The sequence below is a fragment of the Diadema setosum genome, chromosome 1 (assembly GCF_964275005.1).
Source record: "Diadema setosum chromosome 1, eeDiaSeto1, whole genome shotgun sequence".
In the NCBI taxonomy this organism is placed as follows: domain Eukaryota; kingdom Metazoa; phylum Echinodermata; class Echinoidea; order Diadematoida; family Diadematidae; genus Diadema; species Diadema setosum.
Window position 1 is genome coordinate 42,800,030 of NC_092685.1, and position 21,134 is coordinate 42,821,163.

Consider the following 21,134-nt stretch of genomic DNA (forward strand, 5'->3'; position numbering starts at 1 on the left):
ATGTATCTGAGACTGGCCCTGCTGCTTTTAATATCCGGTGAGTAGATGACTGTTAAGGACAGCACTCTCGTATCTTTGAAACCAATTGGACAGAATGTCGTGTTCCATACGGTAAAGGAATTTTGTATGGTCACTGTAAAGGTTAGCATCGAACCATCGATGTCTAGCCACGTACCTTTAAGTTAGGAACGAGCGACCCACGCACTTGATTAAAAATGTGAATGAGAATCACACCTCATTTTGTGTGTGGGAAGAGAGCTAGAGACAGAGAGAGATAGAAAGAGAGATAGGGAGAGAGGGAGATAGCATAGCTAGCGAGCATTTTGTATGTCAGAAATATTCGGGGGCACGTGTACTATGAAAATGATTCAGCGAGTAAATTCCAGCATTGCTGCATTATTTGATAAATTTGGATTGATGATTCGTGGATTCGCTGACTCCCTGAATACTTTCTCTATGTCTCTATAAAAACATCCCTGCCCAGTGCTTGCAGGGTTTCGAAGAACGATCTAGACTGTTTGTACGCCAAAAGCAAACATGGCGGTAGTATCGAAGGCATTCCTCCACACCATTATTTGCCGAAATGAGTGTAATTGAAGGGATTCTCTGCTCCATATTCAAATTGATTCGGCAATAAAAATGAATTTCGTCAAGCAAACGGCAGTACAAAAGGGGTATGAATAGAAAAGAAAATCAAATTCCACACCACTTAGTATTATTATGCAAAATTTACAAACATGATTTGGGTTACTAATCATTTAACCATAGCTATTCAGGTAATATGCAACTCAAGAATCTCTCATTTTCTTTAATTTTTGTTGATAGTCATTGTTTTGTATGAGTGCTTTGAAATCCATGTGTTAAAGCCTATCATGAGAGACATTTCAGCGCCACTAAAGAGATACCATTAAATCATGATGATGACATACCGCCTAGTTCATGAAAACAGGAAAATCATTTTAAATTCGTCATCTTTTACTTACTGATTATTGATACTACTCCACTTGATGCTCTATTCTTCGATATTTTCTTCATCATGGTGTGGGATTCACCATTATTGCGAGCCGTTTGTCAACAAGAAGAGGATAAAGAACTATAGCCATTTTGGTGTAGCTGATGAGTCATTATAGCATGATCTCTCCTTATTTCGTAGTCCTTTCGTGTAGCTATCCAGCAAATCAAGGGGGCCTAAAAGAAGAGACGAAGATGGTTTTAATAAGCACACTACCTGTACAACAGCCTTCCATGTAGAATATGGATTCATACTAACATACTACTCATACTACTCCCATGACAACTGGGAACACATCACACAATTGGAATATTGTATGTATTTGTATAATCTATGTTTGAGCGCATAGGGACATTATGCACTCTGTGTTATGCGCTATATAAGCACTGTCAATTATTATTGTTATTATTATTATTATTATTATTATTATTATTATTATTATTATTATTATTATTATTATTATTATTATTATTATTATATTAAACACACATGACATTGTATGCACACACGTGTATATATATAATATAAATATACAAAATATGAATTAATATATATACACACACACGTATGCGGATATACATGTCACGTGCGTGTTTGTGTGTGTGTGTGCGTGTGTGTGTGTGATTGTGTGCTTTCGTTCATGTGTGATAATGGACACCTACATGATTATCATCCGTGATCATTTTATCAATAATTACCTTCGAGTATTCTCATTCTTTGTGGGCAGTTCACCACGACAACTATCTTATGAGACAATTACACTATAGGAGCCGAGACTAATCATTACTCTTAGTATCCATACATTTTCCACAGATATTTTTTCCCCCCACAGTTTAAACGAAAATGTAAATAATAATTAATATGTATACGTGTATTTTGTAATAATTTTGACTGGGTGTTTCTTTTGGTGTATGCTTCTGTGGTTGTTAATATGCGTGCTCCTGCGTTTGAAGGAACGAAATGAGATGCAATGTCTCTACATGTACTGTAGGCCTACATGATGTACAGCATTCAAAACGAATGGACTATAAAACCACTATAATTGACGACGTGGTGACACAGTGCATCTTTATCAAAATTACTAATTACTCTGATCCCTCTTACATATACAAAATAAGAAGGTGTTTCTTTGTGTTTCTGTATTTGCCTTGTGGATTATGTATAACATCCGTATGCAAATACACACATCAAGTTTTACATGCGTGTGTACAGATATTTTGTGTAAACACAATGCAACTGTGCATATTATATACATAGTATAACCTAATATACAAATACATACATACATGCACGCATTCATAATATGAAGGCATTTGTATATATACATTTTATCTCTATACACTGAGAGTACGTACGTGTGTAGAATATGTAGAGCTAGGACATAACGAGAATCATACCCAAAAATAAATTACAACGGGAGCTCCGCAATGATATCTTTAGAAATAGAGAATCAATCTTAATACAAATTCAGGGTATGAAACTATAACTCATTGCCCACATCTTACAGAAAACCCCATTCGATTTGCTTCAGTGGTCAAAGAGAAATGAGGAATTTTGTAGAGGATGTCAGGAATCTCTTCCCTCCATGTTTTGTCTATTGTATTCACACACAAGAGCATCGAAGTGCTAAACTTGGAAGAATCAAACTCATGACATGCTTTACAACAATCCACATTTCTCTGTGACCGCTTTACCAAATTGAATGGGGTTTTCTGCAAAATAGAGCTAAGATGTTATATTTTAAGACCTTGAAGTAGCATTTAGACAGTTTAATCATATTGGGTGTTATCAATGCGAAAATCTGATTGTATTTTCTTGGGGACATACTGTATAATGAGATAACTTATCAATTATACACCCACATGTCTCCAGCGTCGTTGGACATTTTCCCACTGCGGTGTGTTATATAGGCGCAATTGTAATGGAATTGAACTTCCCTCGAAGCAGTTTGACAGTATGCCCAATGAAAAAAATTCATTTCCGGCGATATTTCCATACAAAGAAGAGCAAAAAAAAAAAAAAAAAAAAAAAAAAAAGCACACTGTAACGTTTCCTGTACAATTCTATGCACCGGATTTTGCTGACGCCACCGATGCACTGACGCTCGTGGGCGAGCGCGTAGACATCGCTCACCAATTATTCGCGGAAGAGAAATTCACTTTGGTGAGGAAAGAAAGAGAGAATGCAGGGACGGAGAGGGGGAGAAAAAGAGAAAGCGAGAGCGTGATATAACCTATATTCATTTGGAGAGACGGTGCGAAGGGAGGAGAGGGTTCCGAGTCCGATTTATTGACACAACGTAGCATTAATTGACAGGCTCCTATTAATCACATAGAGATATTATTTACTTAGAAAACTAGAAGATGGTATGCCCCGATCTATCACTGTTTCAAATTCAGTGGTTTAGTATATCTCAGTTTCCACGACTGTGTGTCTATGGAATTAAGTGTGTCGATACTACGGGAGCCGAACGTCATGGGAATTATGCGTCAGATAGGACAAGACATTATGTTTATACATAATGTACACACACACACACACACACACACACACACACACACACACACATATATATATATATATGTATATATATATATATATATATATATATGTATATATATATATATATGTATATATATATATACAATATTATATATATTATGTGTATCATAGTGTTGTTACTTTCTATTTTTTTTTATTTGAAATGAAATAGATGAAATGAAATGAAACGAAAATATATACTCATATACATGTATTATAATCATATTACCATATTTATTGCCTGAATGCTGTATTCCGTTAAAGCGATATATGCATTGTACAATATTATATTTGTTATTGTGGTATGTTAGGTGATACAGTTAGGATTAACACAATGAACAAAATTTTATATCTATAGTCACCTACGGTTAAGCCTGTGTCACACTTCATAAATCACCCGAATAGCAAATAGTGACTTGTGTCTTTTAAAACCACCCAAGTTTTTCCTTGCATACTTAGTAGAAGTACTGTCGTGATACGTAGCGGTGTTTTCCCATTGTGCCGTACGCGCATGTAAAATCCTGCTCTTGGCATTATACATGTTCATGAAATTAGGGTACAAATCTTATCCTTATAGTCAGCCCAGTCAAACCTTTGTCAAAACTGAAATCATAATGATAATGTGTGAACATTAAAAAAAAAAAATCTATCCAAGGGAAAGAAATAACTTTGATCTATTATACTAGGAGATGGATGTATCATTTTTTTAACGGTTAAATGGAAAATGTAGGTATGTGCTAATTATCTTGACACTGCTCTATGCAATCATTTATTTTCTCAAGCATGTGTTGATATTATATGTGTGTATATATATATATATATATATATATATATATATATATATATATATATATATATATATATACAACAAGGCGAGTGTGCTCTCTTTTTGGGATTCCACAGTGTGTCACAAATTGCTGTGAATATGTGTTCACTACGGGCTCTGAAACGGTAATTTTATATATTAAAGTACACAGCATAACACGCAGGTAGGCCTATCTAAATCTGTCAATGTAAGTAAGGAAGGGTAGGGAAAAAAGAACGAAGGGAAACTCTTGACCTTTTGATGTGGGACCGAGCAAACCTCACGTCACTTGTTCCAAGATTACCAACCCTTAAACTGACGATTTCAGTACTTGTGGGTGCTTCATGGCGTCAGCGAAGATGCACTGGAGTATAAAGAAGACGCATGAATAATCCTATTTTTTTTTGTTGATGTTACGCCCGTAACCGAGGGGAGGGGAGATTGGGTAATAATAAGAGAGAAAAATAATGATAGAATGGATGTGGTTTAACAGTCACGTCATTCTGGCTTAATAATTACATGGGTGTGGCTCCCCTTTTTTAATCGTGTGATGTTTACGTGAATATGAATAGAGAGGTGATACCATTATTGGTTTTTGATGTTTTATCACGCATTTCACTGCTCGATTTAAAGTCAGGATGATTATGCAAATCCCCGTCCATTTTTATTTAAAAAGGAGGTTTGATTTTATTTGATTTGCAATTAAACTGAAGTTGACATTGAAATTTTCGAGGGTATATTCGTTTACGTTTGCTTTGCCTATATCAACGTTTACAAAACATTTCGCTTGTGACACGACGTAAAACTTACTTGATACATATTATCACTGTGTTGTGTCTTCATAATTTATTAGTACAGTCACTGCACACAAACCTGTTTACGTTAACTTTAATTTGTTTTTACTTTTGTTTTAATCATCATGTAGCGTCTCAGATCTGTCACTGACATAAACGCGTTTAAAGCAAAGTACATCCTGAGTAAGATCAGTTTGGGGAATCCAGGATAAAACATAATGAATGTGATGAATTTGGGTTCCTTCAGTAAAGTTTGTTACCCCTCTCAATTTTGTCTGATAACATAACTAGCATGATGCAACTTACAAAGGAACCCCCTTTTTGCAGGCTTTTTTGTTTCGCAGCGGGGAAAGTGGTCATCAGGAGGTTATCCGTTTAAAATCATGAAGAATCAATCTTTTCTTGACAATTCAACAAAATTTACCCTCTCTCCCGCCTACCGTTTTACTGCTAAATCATTACAAATGTCAAACAATATAATATAAAGGATATCATTCTTCTTAAATTTCTTTGAGAGAGTATAAAGTATATCTCTGCTGGAAAGAACACATTGTCTCATAATATGTGTACACAATATAGTCGACTAAGTAAAAATCCTCAAACTTAACAGTGTGGAGATGATTTCACACTGTGGTATATATATATATATATATATATATTTTTTTTTTAACAGAGAGTTCACATAGTTATGTTCTTTTTTCTGTATCAAACCTTGAATTGATGACTCACAATGTGCTCACATTGTTAAAACCCTCAAATTCCACAGTGTGAAGAGATTTCACACATAATTCAGGGCATTTCCTCGTAAAAAACTGTGATCATTATGAAAATTTAAACTTACGTAGTTCTTAATATATTACATTAGTCTGACGAATGTTGAGTTGTACACTTTATGATGAAACGTTGTTGAGCAGTGTCGCGTAAATGTCTGTGGTACTTTGGGGATGGCCATATCAATTTTTCTTCTTTTTTTTGGGGGGGGGGGTTGGGTGGGAAGTGGGGGAGGGTGGACTGATCAGATGCGTTGGCCAAGTACCTCGTGAAGATCCGAGGGAGAGGAAGAACGCATGGTTGAGGAAAACAGGATGTTGACGTCTTGTTTTGTATTCAGGAATATTCAATCAAGTAGGTAGTGACATTTTAACAAAGTCGGTGGGATAGCATTCGACAACACGATGAGCGTTGGCAAACGGTTACTCATTAGGTAATATCACTGACGATAAAACGTGACGATCTCCAAATTACAGTTCTTTCATGTGATTTCACATTCTCTGCGCACAATAAACATAAAAGTGATCTCCCCTGCATACGCTCATATACATGCAATGTATACATATATCTATAATGTTTTATATACATATATATATATATATATATATATACATATATATAAATACACACATACACAGTGTACTCACGTTATACTTACGTTATAACGAAAACGGTTATAACGCCATTCCGGTTACAACGAAATAAAAATTCAGGCCGCAACATTATTTACTCTTTGTATTCTATTGTTGTACTCTATAGTATATTCACTATAGTTCTTGCAAAAACGCCTCATTTAGGTAGACCTTAAACGAAATGATCTTAAGATCGTAATAATCGCAGAATTCCTATCACAAAATAACATTGAAATTATTGCAAGATGAAAATGTCAGACTGCGTTATTAACACATGTCCCAACCAGCTCTATCCAAGTCACCAGTGTCCTATTTTCATGAACAAGATGAGTTCAGTTTAAATGGGATAACTCAAAATGAACTCACCTGTAGTGTATAAGTTTCCTATATGCAAAAAGTAACGATCAGTGATATAGATTATGTGTGATAACACCTACTCGTCTAAAGTTGACTGGAACCTTATACAGACAGTCCAATGCTTTAATTCTCCATTATCTTTTTTTTTTTCTCAGCAACTTTTCAAGAAATCAATATACAAACGAAACTAAAACAATAGCAATGATAATAAGTACATATTTTTGTGCAAAATCAAGTTTTATCAAAAAGTTAATAGAAATTATAATTTGGAAATTTTTAGATGTAAGATAACAACTGTAACCGTTCTAACTACTACATGTTTTTTTAATACTGCTTTTTATTGATTTAATCATTCCTTTCATGAACAATCTAACATACGTATCTATTTATTTGTCATAATTTCTTTGAATTTTCTCGTAAAAGTTTTCCAAAGAAAGATGTAATTGATGATAGATTGATAGATGTTCAAAGATTTGGAAAAGCATTCCATATATATTAGGTCCATATTGTCTTAAGGATTTGTCAGCTGATAGAATTCCTGGGTGAATGTAATTGTGGGTATAAATTTATTGGGTAAGAATAAATGAAATTTTAAAACATAAGGTAGCCAGTTTTGTTGTTGTTGTTGCTGTTTTACTTAAACATTGCTCTTTAAGGAAAAAGCGAGTTAAATGCATTTTCTATGTCACAGGGAACTTGTAAATCTTTATCTAGTTCAAGTTCAAGTTCAAGTTGATTTATTTCATTGATAAAATCAAAATATTGATAAAATCAAAATCGTCATAAAAGAACCATGGATTCTCTTTTAAAGGCACTATTTACCATTTGCAGATGAAACAAAAACCAAGCCCCTGTGCTTTAAAATACTTCGAAAATGTGAGTTTCGGAAAGGAACAACCAATGCAAAAAATTTAGTCATTATAATCAATGTTAAGTATTGCTAAATATACAAAATATGAACAATAGTTATAATAAAAGTTTTTCTAGATTAAACCGTCTACAGTTATGGTTTAGTGAGAAAAATAGTGATATCTCCTTACATTTTAGGCTTTATTGCGAAATTTGTATATGGTAGGATGTTTTGTGATAAAACTGACCTACACACTGTCATATGCATCAAATCTGATAAGTGGAAATCACTGCTCCCAAAGGTCAACTGTACCTTAAGATGGATAATAATCAACTATAGATCTGTACTGCAATGCCAGTCTTTGTTTGAAATTGACTTCTGTCGTTCTCCTCCTGCTGCAGCTGGCGTACAGTGCCAGGCTCCCTCAGCGTCGGAGGACAATGAAGAGTCCGACATCGGCCAAGGGGACTTTGGCCCGCCGTTCCTGGACCCTGAGACTGGAGCCGTTGAAACAGCTGCAAGTAGCGAGGTATAAATTCCAGTGATATCGTGGATATGATACATGAGGATTTTGATGTTGCTGTTATTTTGTGCGTTTGTTTGTCTATTGCGATTTTCAGTTGTGTGTTCGTTGCTTTGGATTCCATCAACAATACACCGAGCCCTTACAAAGAAGGAACCAATTGGATTAATTTTCTGCATCCCACATTAATTTCTTGTCCATTTAGGTGTATGTGTGAAATTTGAGCATATCTGACTTTTGGCACGAGAAGAGTTAAATACACGAAATGTTGGCAAGAATAAGTCAAGTACACAACGTATCCTTCCCTATAAAATTGACGTACAGTGTAAATGATGCTAAGCACAGAGGAGACACCTCTCTTCATCAACACGTGTTTTCTAAAACTATAACTTGTATCGCTTATAACTCTCTTTACTATAGAAACCCGCTGCAAATGAAAAACGTTCAAGATAGCTTCGGGCTTTTTTTTTGGACTTTACTTCTGTTTTGTTTTTTGTTTTTTTTCTCAAGATGTGATGGAAAGTTATACATTGGATTATCTACTTGCCTGGCAGGTATACAAAGGAAATTTATTCTCTAAAACACAATTACATTTAAGCTCCAGACTTGCCTTCAGGCTTCCCAGCCAATTGAGATTGTAAGCATCAAATTATTGAGTAGTCAGCGATAGATAAGGGTCCCTTTCCTAATTTGTTTACGAATTCTTTTGAATATTAGGCTAGTTTGATTTGATTTTAGCGTATCATGTTGCTCCATTTCACGAGGAGAGAATGAGAAATCCTGTTACTTTTCGTAGTGCAATAAATGTAGGGCTCTTCTTCTTACCTTTTTGCAAATAAAGCCAATGCCCCACCCCTTAACACGCAAACACACACACACACACACACACACACACACACACACACACACGCAAACACACAGACACACTCGTCACGGGACATCGGTCAAGTCGCAGATACTACGAGGCGGATGTCTCTCAATAACTTCAGAAAGTCTTCCCTCACCCCCCACCCCTCCCTCCAAGAAAAGACAACCCCATTTCCCGAGAAGAGGAATACGCAGACGATGCAAACAATCCGAATATGACAACTATGTTAGGCACACCAGCATCTGGCTCTAATGTTTTCTTTCCAATGAGACAAGCCCCTTACCCAAATCTCTCAGTGTGTGTCTGATGATGCGATTGTCCCTTTCGTTTCTCAACTGAATCCATCACAATCAAACATAACAACCTGAAACAACTCAGCCACTCAAGAAAACGGACGTCAGATGTTATAGTGCTACCACTTCTGGCAAAGAAGCATGTACGTTAAAGAGCGTAGGTAGTCTGAAGAGTTCAACGCAATAAAATATCTCGTTATGGATCTGACCGTAATTGGAATTCTGTCATTAGTATAGTTTAAGCTGCAACCCTTTAACTGTATACTGCCAGGTTCAGTTTGAAAATGGACACTGCAAACTGTAGAAACCTTGACGCTGCATTATTTTAAGAAGCGTTCATAGTATATACACACGCATACACACGCATATATATGTGTATATATATATATATATATATATATATATATATATACATATATGTATAATAATAATAATAATAATAATAATAATAATAATAATAAGGTCTTATTTATCCAGGGTAGCCTCTTCAGTGTTGCCACTGCTCTACCAGAGGGCCCTGCTATTATTATTACCCTAGCGTTGCCAGGTACCCATTTATACACCTGGGTCGAGAGGGACATGGTGGGTAAAAACATCTTGTCCAAGGACGTAAGCACTGGGCGGGAATCGAACTCGGGTCCTCCGATCGGGAGTCGAGAGTCTTATCGACTATGCCACAGCGCCCCCACCGAATATATATATATATATATATATATATATATATATATATATATATATATATATATATATATATATATTATTATTATTATTATCATTATTATTATTATTATTATGTATATGCACACTATATAGAAGCAAGTGGTTTTTTTTTTAAAGATCTCAGGACGTTTGGAATAATATCTATGAGATGCTGACATTAATTTGCTTTGGAATACAATGCATTTTGCTGGTGTCATAGGCATAATCATACACATGCAACATACTGTAAGGAAATGATCAACACTGAAGTAAGAAGTGCTGAGACATTATATTGATGTCTTTAATTCAAAGTCCTTCTATTTTCTTTATCATACCAGAATTGCCTGCACATTGAACACTTCAAAAAATGCTGTGATTAAAGTTGCATTCTATATATTATGTTGATAAGGGAGAAGCTTGTTATCAAAGAGATAGTAATGTTTTGGCTACTTAATAGTAGGCTCAGGTTTCTTATAAGAAGGAAAAAATCGTTTTAATACATAATCAGTACATTAGTGACAAAAAATAACAATGTAGACCTTTTTTTTTCCCTATGGCGCCACATGGCGTGTAGCAGGTTTGAATGCAACGCAAGTTAAAATATCTTTCTACAATCATTTTGTGATACATTTTCTAGCCTGCTAAATTTCAAGCAAAAAACAAAAGCAAAACAAAACAAAAAAAACCCACCCAAAACAACAACAACAACAACCACCAAAATGTATTCAACTCAACAAAATAATGTAATAGTAAATCCTGCTGTACTCATGTGTCAATAAAAGTAGATACATTTAGCAATATGAACGTTATGCTTCATTGTTACAAGACATTCCACTTTCTGTCTGAATATACCAGAATGAATTAATAAGATATGTTTACATATTGGCCCAGAAAGAAGCCGACTGTTTAACATTTGAAAATTATGTATTTGAAATTGTACAAACAAGTTCAATTTGTTGCTAAAAATGTTTCCGAGTATACTGACTGATATTTGACCTCCGCTGCAAAGCGTTTGACAATGGTCATAAAAATCGCTCTTTTTCGGGCCCTCTGTAATATTCGTGAGGTAAACTACTTTATCATATCTATCACTTGAAGAAAAAAGTAGCATTATTTCTCAAGCAGTCATTTTGAAATATCCACGTTGTTCTTATTGTTGAAAAAAAAAATTCATGGTGTTTCGATCATTTTGCAATTGATGACGTATATTAATTCATAAGCCAGTTTAAAAAAAAATATTGTGTTAATTGTCTGCTGGTTACGATTTATATTTCACTACACGTGTAACAAAATGATTGTAATTAAAACAAAAAATATCAGTACATAATCAAAGTTAAAAACGACAACGCAAGCTGGATGAAACATTACTCAGAGAGGGGAATGGAATGTGACCTTTTCTAGTGGATAAAAATGGTGCATGGGCGGAAAGAAAAAGAATTGGATGGATCAAACTTTTGAATGGGCTTAGTTCAACTATTTGATTGAATTTTAAAAGTTGAAGAACACCTCTGACTACAGGGCAGACTCTCAGAATCTGTAGTGTAACTACAATGGTTTAATTACATATTGCGAGGTAATAGAAATCCCTTCATCAAGTGTTATTTACAAGAAATGTTGGAAATGCTATAACATGAATTGCAACAGACTTTTACCGCAAGGTAGACAAGCAATATATTTTGTATTTTTCTTTTTCTTTTTTTAATTTAATCTTTTTAAGCTTTTTAAGTTCAGCAAACAACCATGATTGCTTGTTCCAATTACACACAATTTGTGTCTTGGTGTGCGTCATTTGAAGATATGGCAGTAAGAGCTCCTTTTCCATAACATTGTTTTTGTCCACCCAGTAAACTGACTTTATCTCGATAGTAACCAATTTGCTACCTTTTGTTTCTTCTTTTCTTTCTATAATTATGTTACCTTTTCGCTGCAGGCGCCCCAGTCTGTACCTGAACCGCTGAACTACAGCATTGTGACACAAGCAACCACAATAGCGCCCTCTCACGCCGAGATAGCTAACTTTACTGTTCGAGATGGTGAAGGGAACGCCTGTATTCGCGCGTGCTTCTCAGCTGTGCTCAATATATTTTACAGCAACAAAGAGGTTAGTTTAATAGAGAGAGAGAGAGAGAGAAGGCGACCACTTTTAGAATGCAAACAAGTTGATAAAAATGTGATCACAAAACGTGTTACTTCCATTTTTGTCAACTTGAGAAATTCATAACCGCGAAAAGATAAGGAAAAATCAAATGATAGTAAAATGTGTGGTATTTTCAATAACTTAACAATATTTCTTTTCATGCAACAGGTGAAATATCAGTCAAAATGTTTTATGTTGATTTGCGCTCAATCCATTTTGCGATCAAACTCTTCAAGTAATGTTCAATTTTCAGACGTCCATTTGCAGCCGTCTTTTGATTAACTCCAGTTAGCGCGAAGTGTTAGCTTGTAGTACAGTAATAGTGTGGAAGATGCAGATACCTAGCTCTTGAATAGCTTTCCTCGTATTGTGAAATCTTGTGAGGATATGTGAAAATGAGTTATGTATATTGGACTGAAAAAAAAAGAGAAAGCGACCTTTAAAGCACAATATACTGTCACCGACAGTATCCGTAGCATCATATCCAGAATTGGACTTTGCTGAGTACCGACGTACATGTAGATGTAGATGACAGGAGTAATTCAGATAATTATTACTATCATTATTATTATCATTATCATAATTTTCATCCTCATTGTAACCTTGCTCACAGGCAAAATCCACCAGTTCTCTTTCTCTCCATTTGTAATGTTCTTTGTACGGAAATTAGCCGCTCTACATAGGCAAAACTATAATAATTCCTCAGTCTTTGTGAAATTATGATTTTGTTGTAATTTTCTGTAGAGCGAAGAAGAGGAGGTTACCGTCCCCCTGCCTCGTAAAGCCACCGCCACTGGGTCCTGCGGGTCGGCCGCCCTACCCGCCTTGCTGTCAATCCAGTGGAGCGAGGGAAAATACAACCTTAAGTTTACCTTCGAGAACGTAAGACAGATCTCTCCTCTTCCTGAAAAGACGCATTATGTATATTATGTTATGCACCATTTATATCTACGTATAATAATATTGAATCCTAGTATGAGAACACTTGACCATAATAATTATGGTACAACAATGCACAAGTATACAATTCAGAATGTGGTAATGCCACGAATTCTGTCAGAGTGAGGGATGCAAATCACGTTGAAAATATATACATGATACATAAAATACCAGCCAATTCATTACTACATTGTATCAAGGTGAGAAAGATGTTAAAGATATTAGCTTAACATTCTTTTTTTTTGTGGTCATTTCGGCCCAGGTTAAAGTATATAAGTTACACACCAACATATCCCTCGTCCATCTGTCCAAACATCATTTCATGCAAATTATGTATCACTCATTTATTGAACAAAACAGGCTATGACTGCTATGAATCGAGAATGTTTTTGAAATACTCTAAAGAATTCGTGACCTAGGATAAAAGTTGTCATTTTTTGCATTAAAACAAACAACAGCAACCAAGTGGAATTTCCTGAAATGTTTGAAGACAAGAATGAAATTCTGCCATTATCATACCGTACTGACTTGGAAGTGAAAAGGGAAAATGTGGTTTACATTTTTCTAATTCAACAGATTTAGGTACAATGAACATATCATAATTTAGATTCAATTTGAATTTATTGCTGTAACTTCAAAAAATTGCAATACAGTACCGACAATCAATCAAACAGAAATTAGAACGGACTGACAAGACTTTTTTTTTATGTAGATAATTTGATTTAAATATTTTGAAGTCTGTGACATGTACTTGGATATTGAACATTTTTCTAACAGTAAAAAACGATCAAAGCTTGCTTGCTCAGTCAAGTAAAGTTATAAGTACATATTCATGTGAGTTAACATTGAAAATATGAGTTGCTATCATTTATGTAAATTTAACTTCGTCATAATCTGCAATAGTGATTCAAAGCTGTAGCATGTAGAATCGTTTTCAAATATCAGTACACCGTGGATGATTGCAAAAGACATTTAGAATACAAGGTAAAAAAAAAGGTGACTGTGTTATCACGTCTCAAAGATTATTCATGATTTTTTTTTTTTTTTATTCGAATTCAATTCAGTGCCATAGAATTCACATTCACAAAACAACACAAAACATCACACAAAGACAACAACATTGCATTGATCGCACGAATGCACAGCACACGCACACAAACACACACACACACACACACATTCTCTCTCAAGATCTGTTTGAGATTAGTGTAAAATGTGTAAGCATGGAGATAGCTCCATGGTGTAAGTGTTAAATGAAGCATGATCATACTTGCAGCAATTGATCTTTTCCCCAAGACTTTGGCAACAGAGCAAAACAAACAAAACCAATAAATCAATGTTATGCCACCTGCTGCTATTGATGTGATTTATTCGCAGACGACAGCCGATGGCAAGGAATCTTGGAAGGCGCGAAAAGTGCAGTTCACGTATAACATGAGCGACCCTACATACTTCAAGAACCCGGCAAGAGGTAAGAGTGATGACGCAGTAAATTTGTATGTTTTATAGGAGCTTTCTTATAATAATAAAAAAAAAAGAGAGAGAAAGGTAAAGGAAAATTGCCTAAAACGAAATGGTCTTGGTACAAACATGACAAAATGTTTCATTCCTCTCTGTTTATTAAAGTCATAGTCATTTTTAGCAGCGGATCGGGGGGAGGGGGCATGGGGCGCGCGCCCCTCTTTATATTTTGTTAAAACAAAAGAAATAAAAAGAACAAATGGGGGCGCGCTGGCGTCCCTCTTTAATTCTGTTAAGGCTCCGCCCCCCTTTCACGGAATTCCTGGATCCGCCCCTGATTTTATGCTAATGTGACTTTTCGGGTTTCCCGCATTGTTCACATTTCGTTTAACTATCGACACATAGTTCTCACACGAAATGATTGGCGTATAGAGATGCTCTTATATAACAGCGCAATATTGGAATTTGGAAAATGGGACCATCGCAATTTTTATATGTGAAAAAAAAAATTGTATGCCAGTGAATTTGATATGCCATTAAAAAAAAGAAAGATATTACTTGATGGATGCATCAAAAGAAATACTGGACAATAATGAGATCGATAACCTTATGCTGATTTGCATAATACTTTTTTTTTTAATTGGACGACAAGCTGGCTTTCTAAAACCAAAATGCCCATATTTATCTCTTAAATAGTCTCAAACTAACTTATAACCGATATCCATTATCGTATGATATTTACACATAAGCGGTATAACCTTCCGTTCCATAAAGCAAGGGCAACACGAGAAAAAAAAAAAGTACCAGACAGTCTGCAATAATGATATTTTATTCCATACGCCTACATTTGATTTCGAAGTAAACTAACTTGTTAACAGGGAAAAGCGTCAAAACACTTGTAGGGTGAGTGTTGTATGAGTCAAATTAGACTCCAATAATGTCTTTCATTGCTAAATATAAATATGTCAGGATACATTTCTGTTTGAGTATAACGTTTCGAACGAGGTTCCGTGTTTAATCCTGCAAAGTGCTTTCGTCCTTGGACAAGATGTTTTTCCCCATGATGTCCCCCTCGACTTGGTTACCTGGCAATCCTGGGATAATGAATAATAATGTCAGAGCCCTCTTGCCAGCTTGCAGAGCAATGCCAACACTGAAGAGGTTACCTTTGACATCAAACCATTTTCATTGTCAGATTTTTAGATGCCATGCAGATACGTTATACATTGCAGATGGATTCCGAGTATTTAACTATCCGAGGATTTAAGTTGTAGCTTTGATATAATTTCAGGGAATGACGGTCATGCAGGCCCAATAAATACAACATTATTATGTTGTCCTCCTCATAAATCCCCATTTTGTACCTGTATGACTGCATGTTTAGGTCACTGTGACTGATACAATGTAAGTGCTATTTTATGTACAGATTTCTACATAGTTGATGGGGTGTGTGGTAGAAGACGTGTGGGTCATGGCAATTAAGTTTACCTTTTCCTGCCCCTGGCAGCCCTGTTTTCTATGTCACAATCTAGCCTTTTTTTTTTCTTTCTCATTTGTGCTTTGTTTCTGTCTTATAATTCATCTTATCTTTGTTATGCTGAATCAAATGTGTTTTGTGTTTACCCATGTACACATGTCGAAAATGCCGAGTAAATAATAATAATAATAATAATAATAATAATACTAATACTAATAATAATAATAATGATAATAATAATAATAATAATGATGATGATGATAATAATAATGATAATAATAATAATAATAATAATAATAATAATAATAATAATAATAATAATAACAATAATAATAATAATAATAGTATTGGCTTGAGACATCACAGTCATCATTAGCGCAATTGTTCAACACCGTACAACACTGTTGTTGTTGCTGTAGTTTTGACAGTTGCTATATAACAGCACCGCTGATTATCACTATTGTTCTCTCTTTCAAAATGTCGTCCCCAACAGCTGGTGTCCACACGGTGCGCAGCGAATCCGACGATTCGTTCTTCAAGACCCCTGCCAAAAAGTCGAGAAAGTGCGATGCCGAGAGCGATATTCAACTACTCGGCGGAAGCAATAATGACACCTTCAAAGTCCTGCTAGAGTTACGTAATTTACAACTCCAACCTTACAACGTGGTGGATGATTCATTTAGTGAAGGTAAGACAACATTCCACATTTTTTTTTTGACGGACTTGTAATCTTTTACAATAAAAAAAAAAAGAATAATTAAAGAACCGGTCATTAAGGAGATAAACTGAAAATGATTACATGCAAAAATGTTTCTCGAAATGGCAGGTTGACGGGATACTGGGTATTTATTGTTAGCTTTTTGTTGTTGTTTTTTTTTCTCGTCTCTATCACAACACGTTCATAAATGGCCGATTTTCTTTTTTTCAGCATAGTATTTTTGTGTACAGTTATATTTTCAGTTGAAAATGAAAGTGAATATATGGAATAAAATGAAGTGAAATGGCTGTTCAGGACACAGAGATCTAAAATCGGTATTTGAAGGATAAATCTTTCGTATCCCCAATAACTACCATTTCTAAAGGACTCTTTTTACGACTTCATTGCTTCCTTTCAACATGAAAGGTATTTCAATAACAGCCTGCCGAAACTCGGTTGTTATTATTTACATGAAAAGAGGAAATGCTTAAGCATTCCCTCTCAAAGCTGAAGAATGCATACATTTAGAAGAAGAAAAGATATTCATTTGCTTTGCAAGGTACTATCTGTAAATAATTCTGAGCGATAAGCTAATTGTTTGTTCTGATCTTGTGTTTGTGTGTGTGTGTGTGTGTGTGTGTTTGTCGGTGTTTGTGTGCGTGTTGATGAAAGAAATGAAAATACATTTGCAACTGAAAGAAAGTGATCGTTATTCTATGGATGGTGAAAATGTTTATCGATTTGATTTGAACTGATTTTACTTTTATACACATGAACATTGTTGAAATCATACTAGTTCACACAAAATGATAAATAGTATACAAGTTCAAGTTTGTTTCAAGTTTCAAGTTTGTATAACATTTATTTTCCATCCTTTTTTCCATGTAGGAAATCACATGCATGAAATTATTGTACAGGAAGGCAGTACCTATTCAAGTTCAAGTTCAACTTTATTTTCATTTCCATTAAATAAACAGGAGAAATTATGTTCAATGCATAAACAAAACAAATTTGTAGTAATTTCGATAAACGTACGTCAACAAGATACATGCGATGATGATTAACAACATAATTGTATTTATAAGGTATATACATATGCATATTACACGGATGGGAATGGAAATGGAGGGTCCCACTAAAAAGCCAAGCTTGTACAATATGGGACCCTCAGAAATACATGTACAAGTACATAAAAAGCAAATAATGGCTTCATGAAACTACAAACAAATATATGAAACAAAATCAAAGAAACCAATGTCAACTGACATGAAATTAAATAACAGGAAAGAACGAAAAAAAAGAGAAAAGGGAAACAAAAGAAAATGAAACTGCAACACACGCCATCGTGGACACAAGCAAACAGATTTCCAGGATGTATAGGAGTAATAAGGAGTAATATATGAAGAGAAACCGAAATTTATAACACAAATATCATATCACGCAGGCACAGTCTCCATGCTTTGGATGTGACCTTGAGTTATAAATTATAGTATTTATTATTTGTGTATACATCGAAAGTATATGATAAACATACTTATATAGATATATGAATATATATGCATATAATTTATATATTTACATTATATACTTGTACGTATGTATAAGAGGATATTACTTGTAGATAATTATGACGATATGCTCTAGACAAAAGAATAAATGAAAGATCAAAAGCAACAGTAAGAAAAGAGAGAAGAGGAAACGAAAAAAAAAAAACAGAGACAGCAGTAAGCTAACCACGTCAAAGTGTCACCGCAATGTAGCCACATATTGTGTATTGGCAATGAACAGTTTGATGCATATTGTACACATGTTGAAGGTATATGTACATGTATTTCTATCTGTCGTATGCTTCTTTCCGTTGTTATCAAAATTGGGAATGATCATAATTAATACGAAAGTATTATTTATGTGGTTTGCACTTAATCATTGGATGAAGAATGGTGTACTTGTATTCAACATGAGTCAGTATGAATCAGTATGAAGATTTTTAGAGTATTGTTATCATGGGGGGGGGGGAGGGGGCAAGTAGAATTCTATAATATGGTCAGTGTTTGCCTATAGGATATTTGAACATAACATCCCAACTTTTGGATGTGAGATGAAAGAATGTCTATAAATTTTATACACTAGTATAAAACACGTCATTAAGCATCATAAAATCAGACAATTTATGACATTCCATGTCTTACCATATATTATACTGACATGACTCATTTATTTTTTAGTAGTTATAAGTATTGTATTCTCAAATTGGATCTTCTGAAATTGATGTACCTATGATTTAATGTCTTTAACAATTTCATGCTAATGTACATCACCGATGGACAGGAACATTATGAGCTTTTATCTGCACAACTTTCTGTTCAGTGAAGGACGGGTACAACATTACCGCGGCCACGCGTATGAAAGAACTAAAAGCATTAGTCATCTCCAGCAAATGTTTTACTATTGAGCATACATCATATAAAGTGTTTCTCATTGTGCAGGCAACGGAGCTGTCATATTAGTGATATTAACAAGGCCTTCAGCACAATGATCACGATTAGGCTCTTTTACCTGCTAATATTTGCCTTACTTTTCCTCACATCATAATCGTTTTCACAGCACAAAGAACACGGAGTAGATATGCCACTAACTGCATAATATTTGCTCCGTTTGAGCGCGAGTAATTAGCTAAAAAGCGACGCCGGGGATGCCGGCCATGTAGCATGCTAGTCTTGAACCAATAACATTTTACAAGAATTCAGAGAGTAAAAGCAAAGCTCATTAAATGAAAGTGGTATATAGAATATATAGAATATATAGAATATAAGGAAAGATGTGGGACGACCCCATTATTTCCATGCATTGTTTGAGTGAAATATAGATTTTTCCATTTATTTCTTTGGTCTGTTGTATTTTTTTTTCTCTTTGTCGCGGTGGGGGGGGGGGATTTTATTTTCTCAAAACGTAGACTACGCGCCACGAGAAGTCGTTTTTAATGGATCATCACTGAGCCCGCGTACGCCATGTGTAACCATGGCAACGCATAAATATTTGTGATCTCCCATCAGATTGCATTTCTTGGAGTCCCCGCACTTGATGCACAATAATTTGCGCGATGTAATTCATATTGAACCTTCTTTCTAAATTTGGGATTGTAATGTCAATATCAGAATATAATCTGATGAATGGCTCTAGCTGCCGCTGTGATCTTCATTTCAAGTTGTCAAAAACAAAGGGCGTGTTCCATCTCAGGTAGTATAGCTGACACACCTAGGAAATGTATTAAAACGATATATACACGTACATATATGATTAAAGTGGAATATCTAGAAGAGCGTAACCAATATAATTGAAAGCCGTGGCTACTTACTCAATGGACTAACTTAAAACTTAATTACACCTATGTATCTACATGATTTATATCGTATAATGTTATTCTGCTTGTTAGTTTGGCAGTCAGTCCATTAGTTAATGAAGCATTTTGGATAAGCATGAAGTTGCTTCCTGCAAATACACAATTCAATTCCAAAGGAGTTGGACGACGTGACTCGTTGTGTACTCGTTGTGTTGTGTACGGGAAATAACATTCAAAAGAGTATTCTCCCTTGACCACCCCCCCCCCCCCGGTCGTCGATGATTCTTAATTATAAACAGTATGATGCCACTTTGAGGCAACGTAGGGAGTTTTCACTTTCTTTCTTGTCTTTTTAGCCGAGGTTTGCAAGAACGACAAGACCGCGGAAGGGACGAACATGGCGTCGATAGCAGTTGGCGCCACGCTAGCCCTGGTCATTCTAGTGGTCATCGCCGGTTACGCAATAGGCCGAAGGATGGGTGCCATTACGGACAGGACTTCTTACAGTTCAATGGATTAATTTTTCCCCTTTTCCCTCGCTATTTTTTTTCCGCTGAGGCTTTTAGTTTGATTAAACATACCCTCATACTAATGACTTTCCAGGGTTGTATGGTCAATTATGAATGAAAAACAAAGAAGCGAATAACACTCAACCTTTCTGTGTCTTTGGCAATTACTCCGTGGGCACAGTAATCTCAGTCTGACCAGGGGTGTGTTTAATCAAACTGCACACTGCCCGTAATTTCCCGTAGACGCGAGAGGAGAAAGGAGGTCAACAATTTGACTCGCCCCCACGCTGTAGTGATGGGCACGCAGATGTGTTGCCTCGGGGTGAGAAACCAGTTTTCTCGCACTGTGCCTATCACGAACTGCAGTTTAAAAAAAAAAGAAAAAAGATTAATGCCTACGGCTTCCGTCATTCTACATTTTCATGAGAT

At 35.3% G+C, this 21,134-nt stretch overlaps 1 protein-coding gene across 1 annotated transcript; it reads left to right on the forward strand.

Annotated features, from left to right (window-relative positions):
• On the forward strand, positions 1 to 20,716 carry LOC140230842 (lysosome-associated membrane glycoprotein 5-like). Its single transcript, XM_072310992.1, has 7 exons — positions 1 to 37; positions 8,164 to 8,291; positions 12,076 to 12,246; positions 13,027 to 13,164; positions 14,599 to 14,692; positions 16,653 to 16,847; positions 20,553 to 20,716. Exons 1-7 carry the CDS (start codon positions 1 to 3, stop codon positions 20,714 to 20,716), a joined length of 927 nt encoding a protein of 308 aa, XP_072167093.1.
• Positions 20,717 to 21,134: the final 418 nt, after the last annotated feature.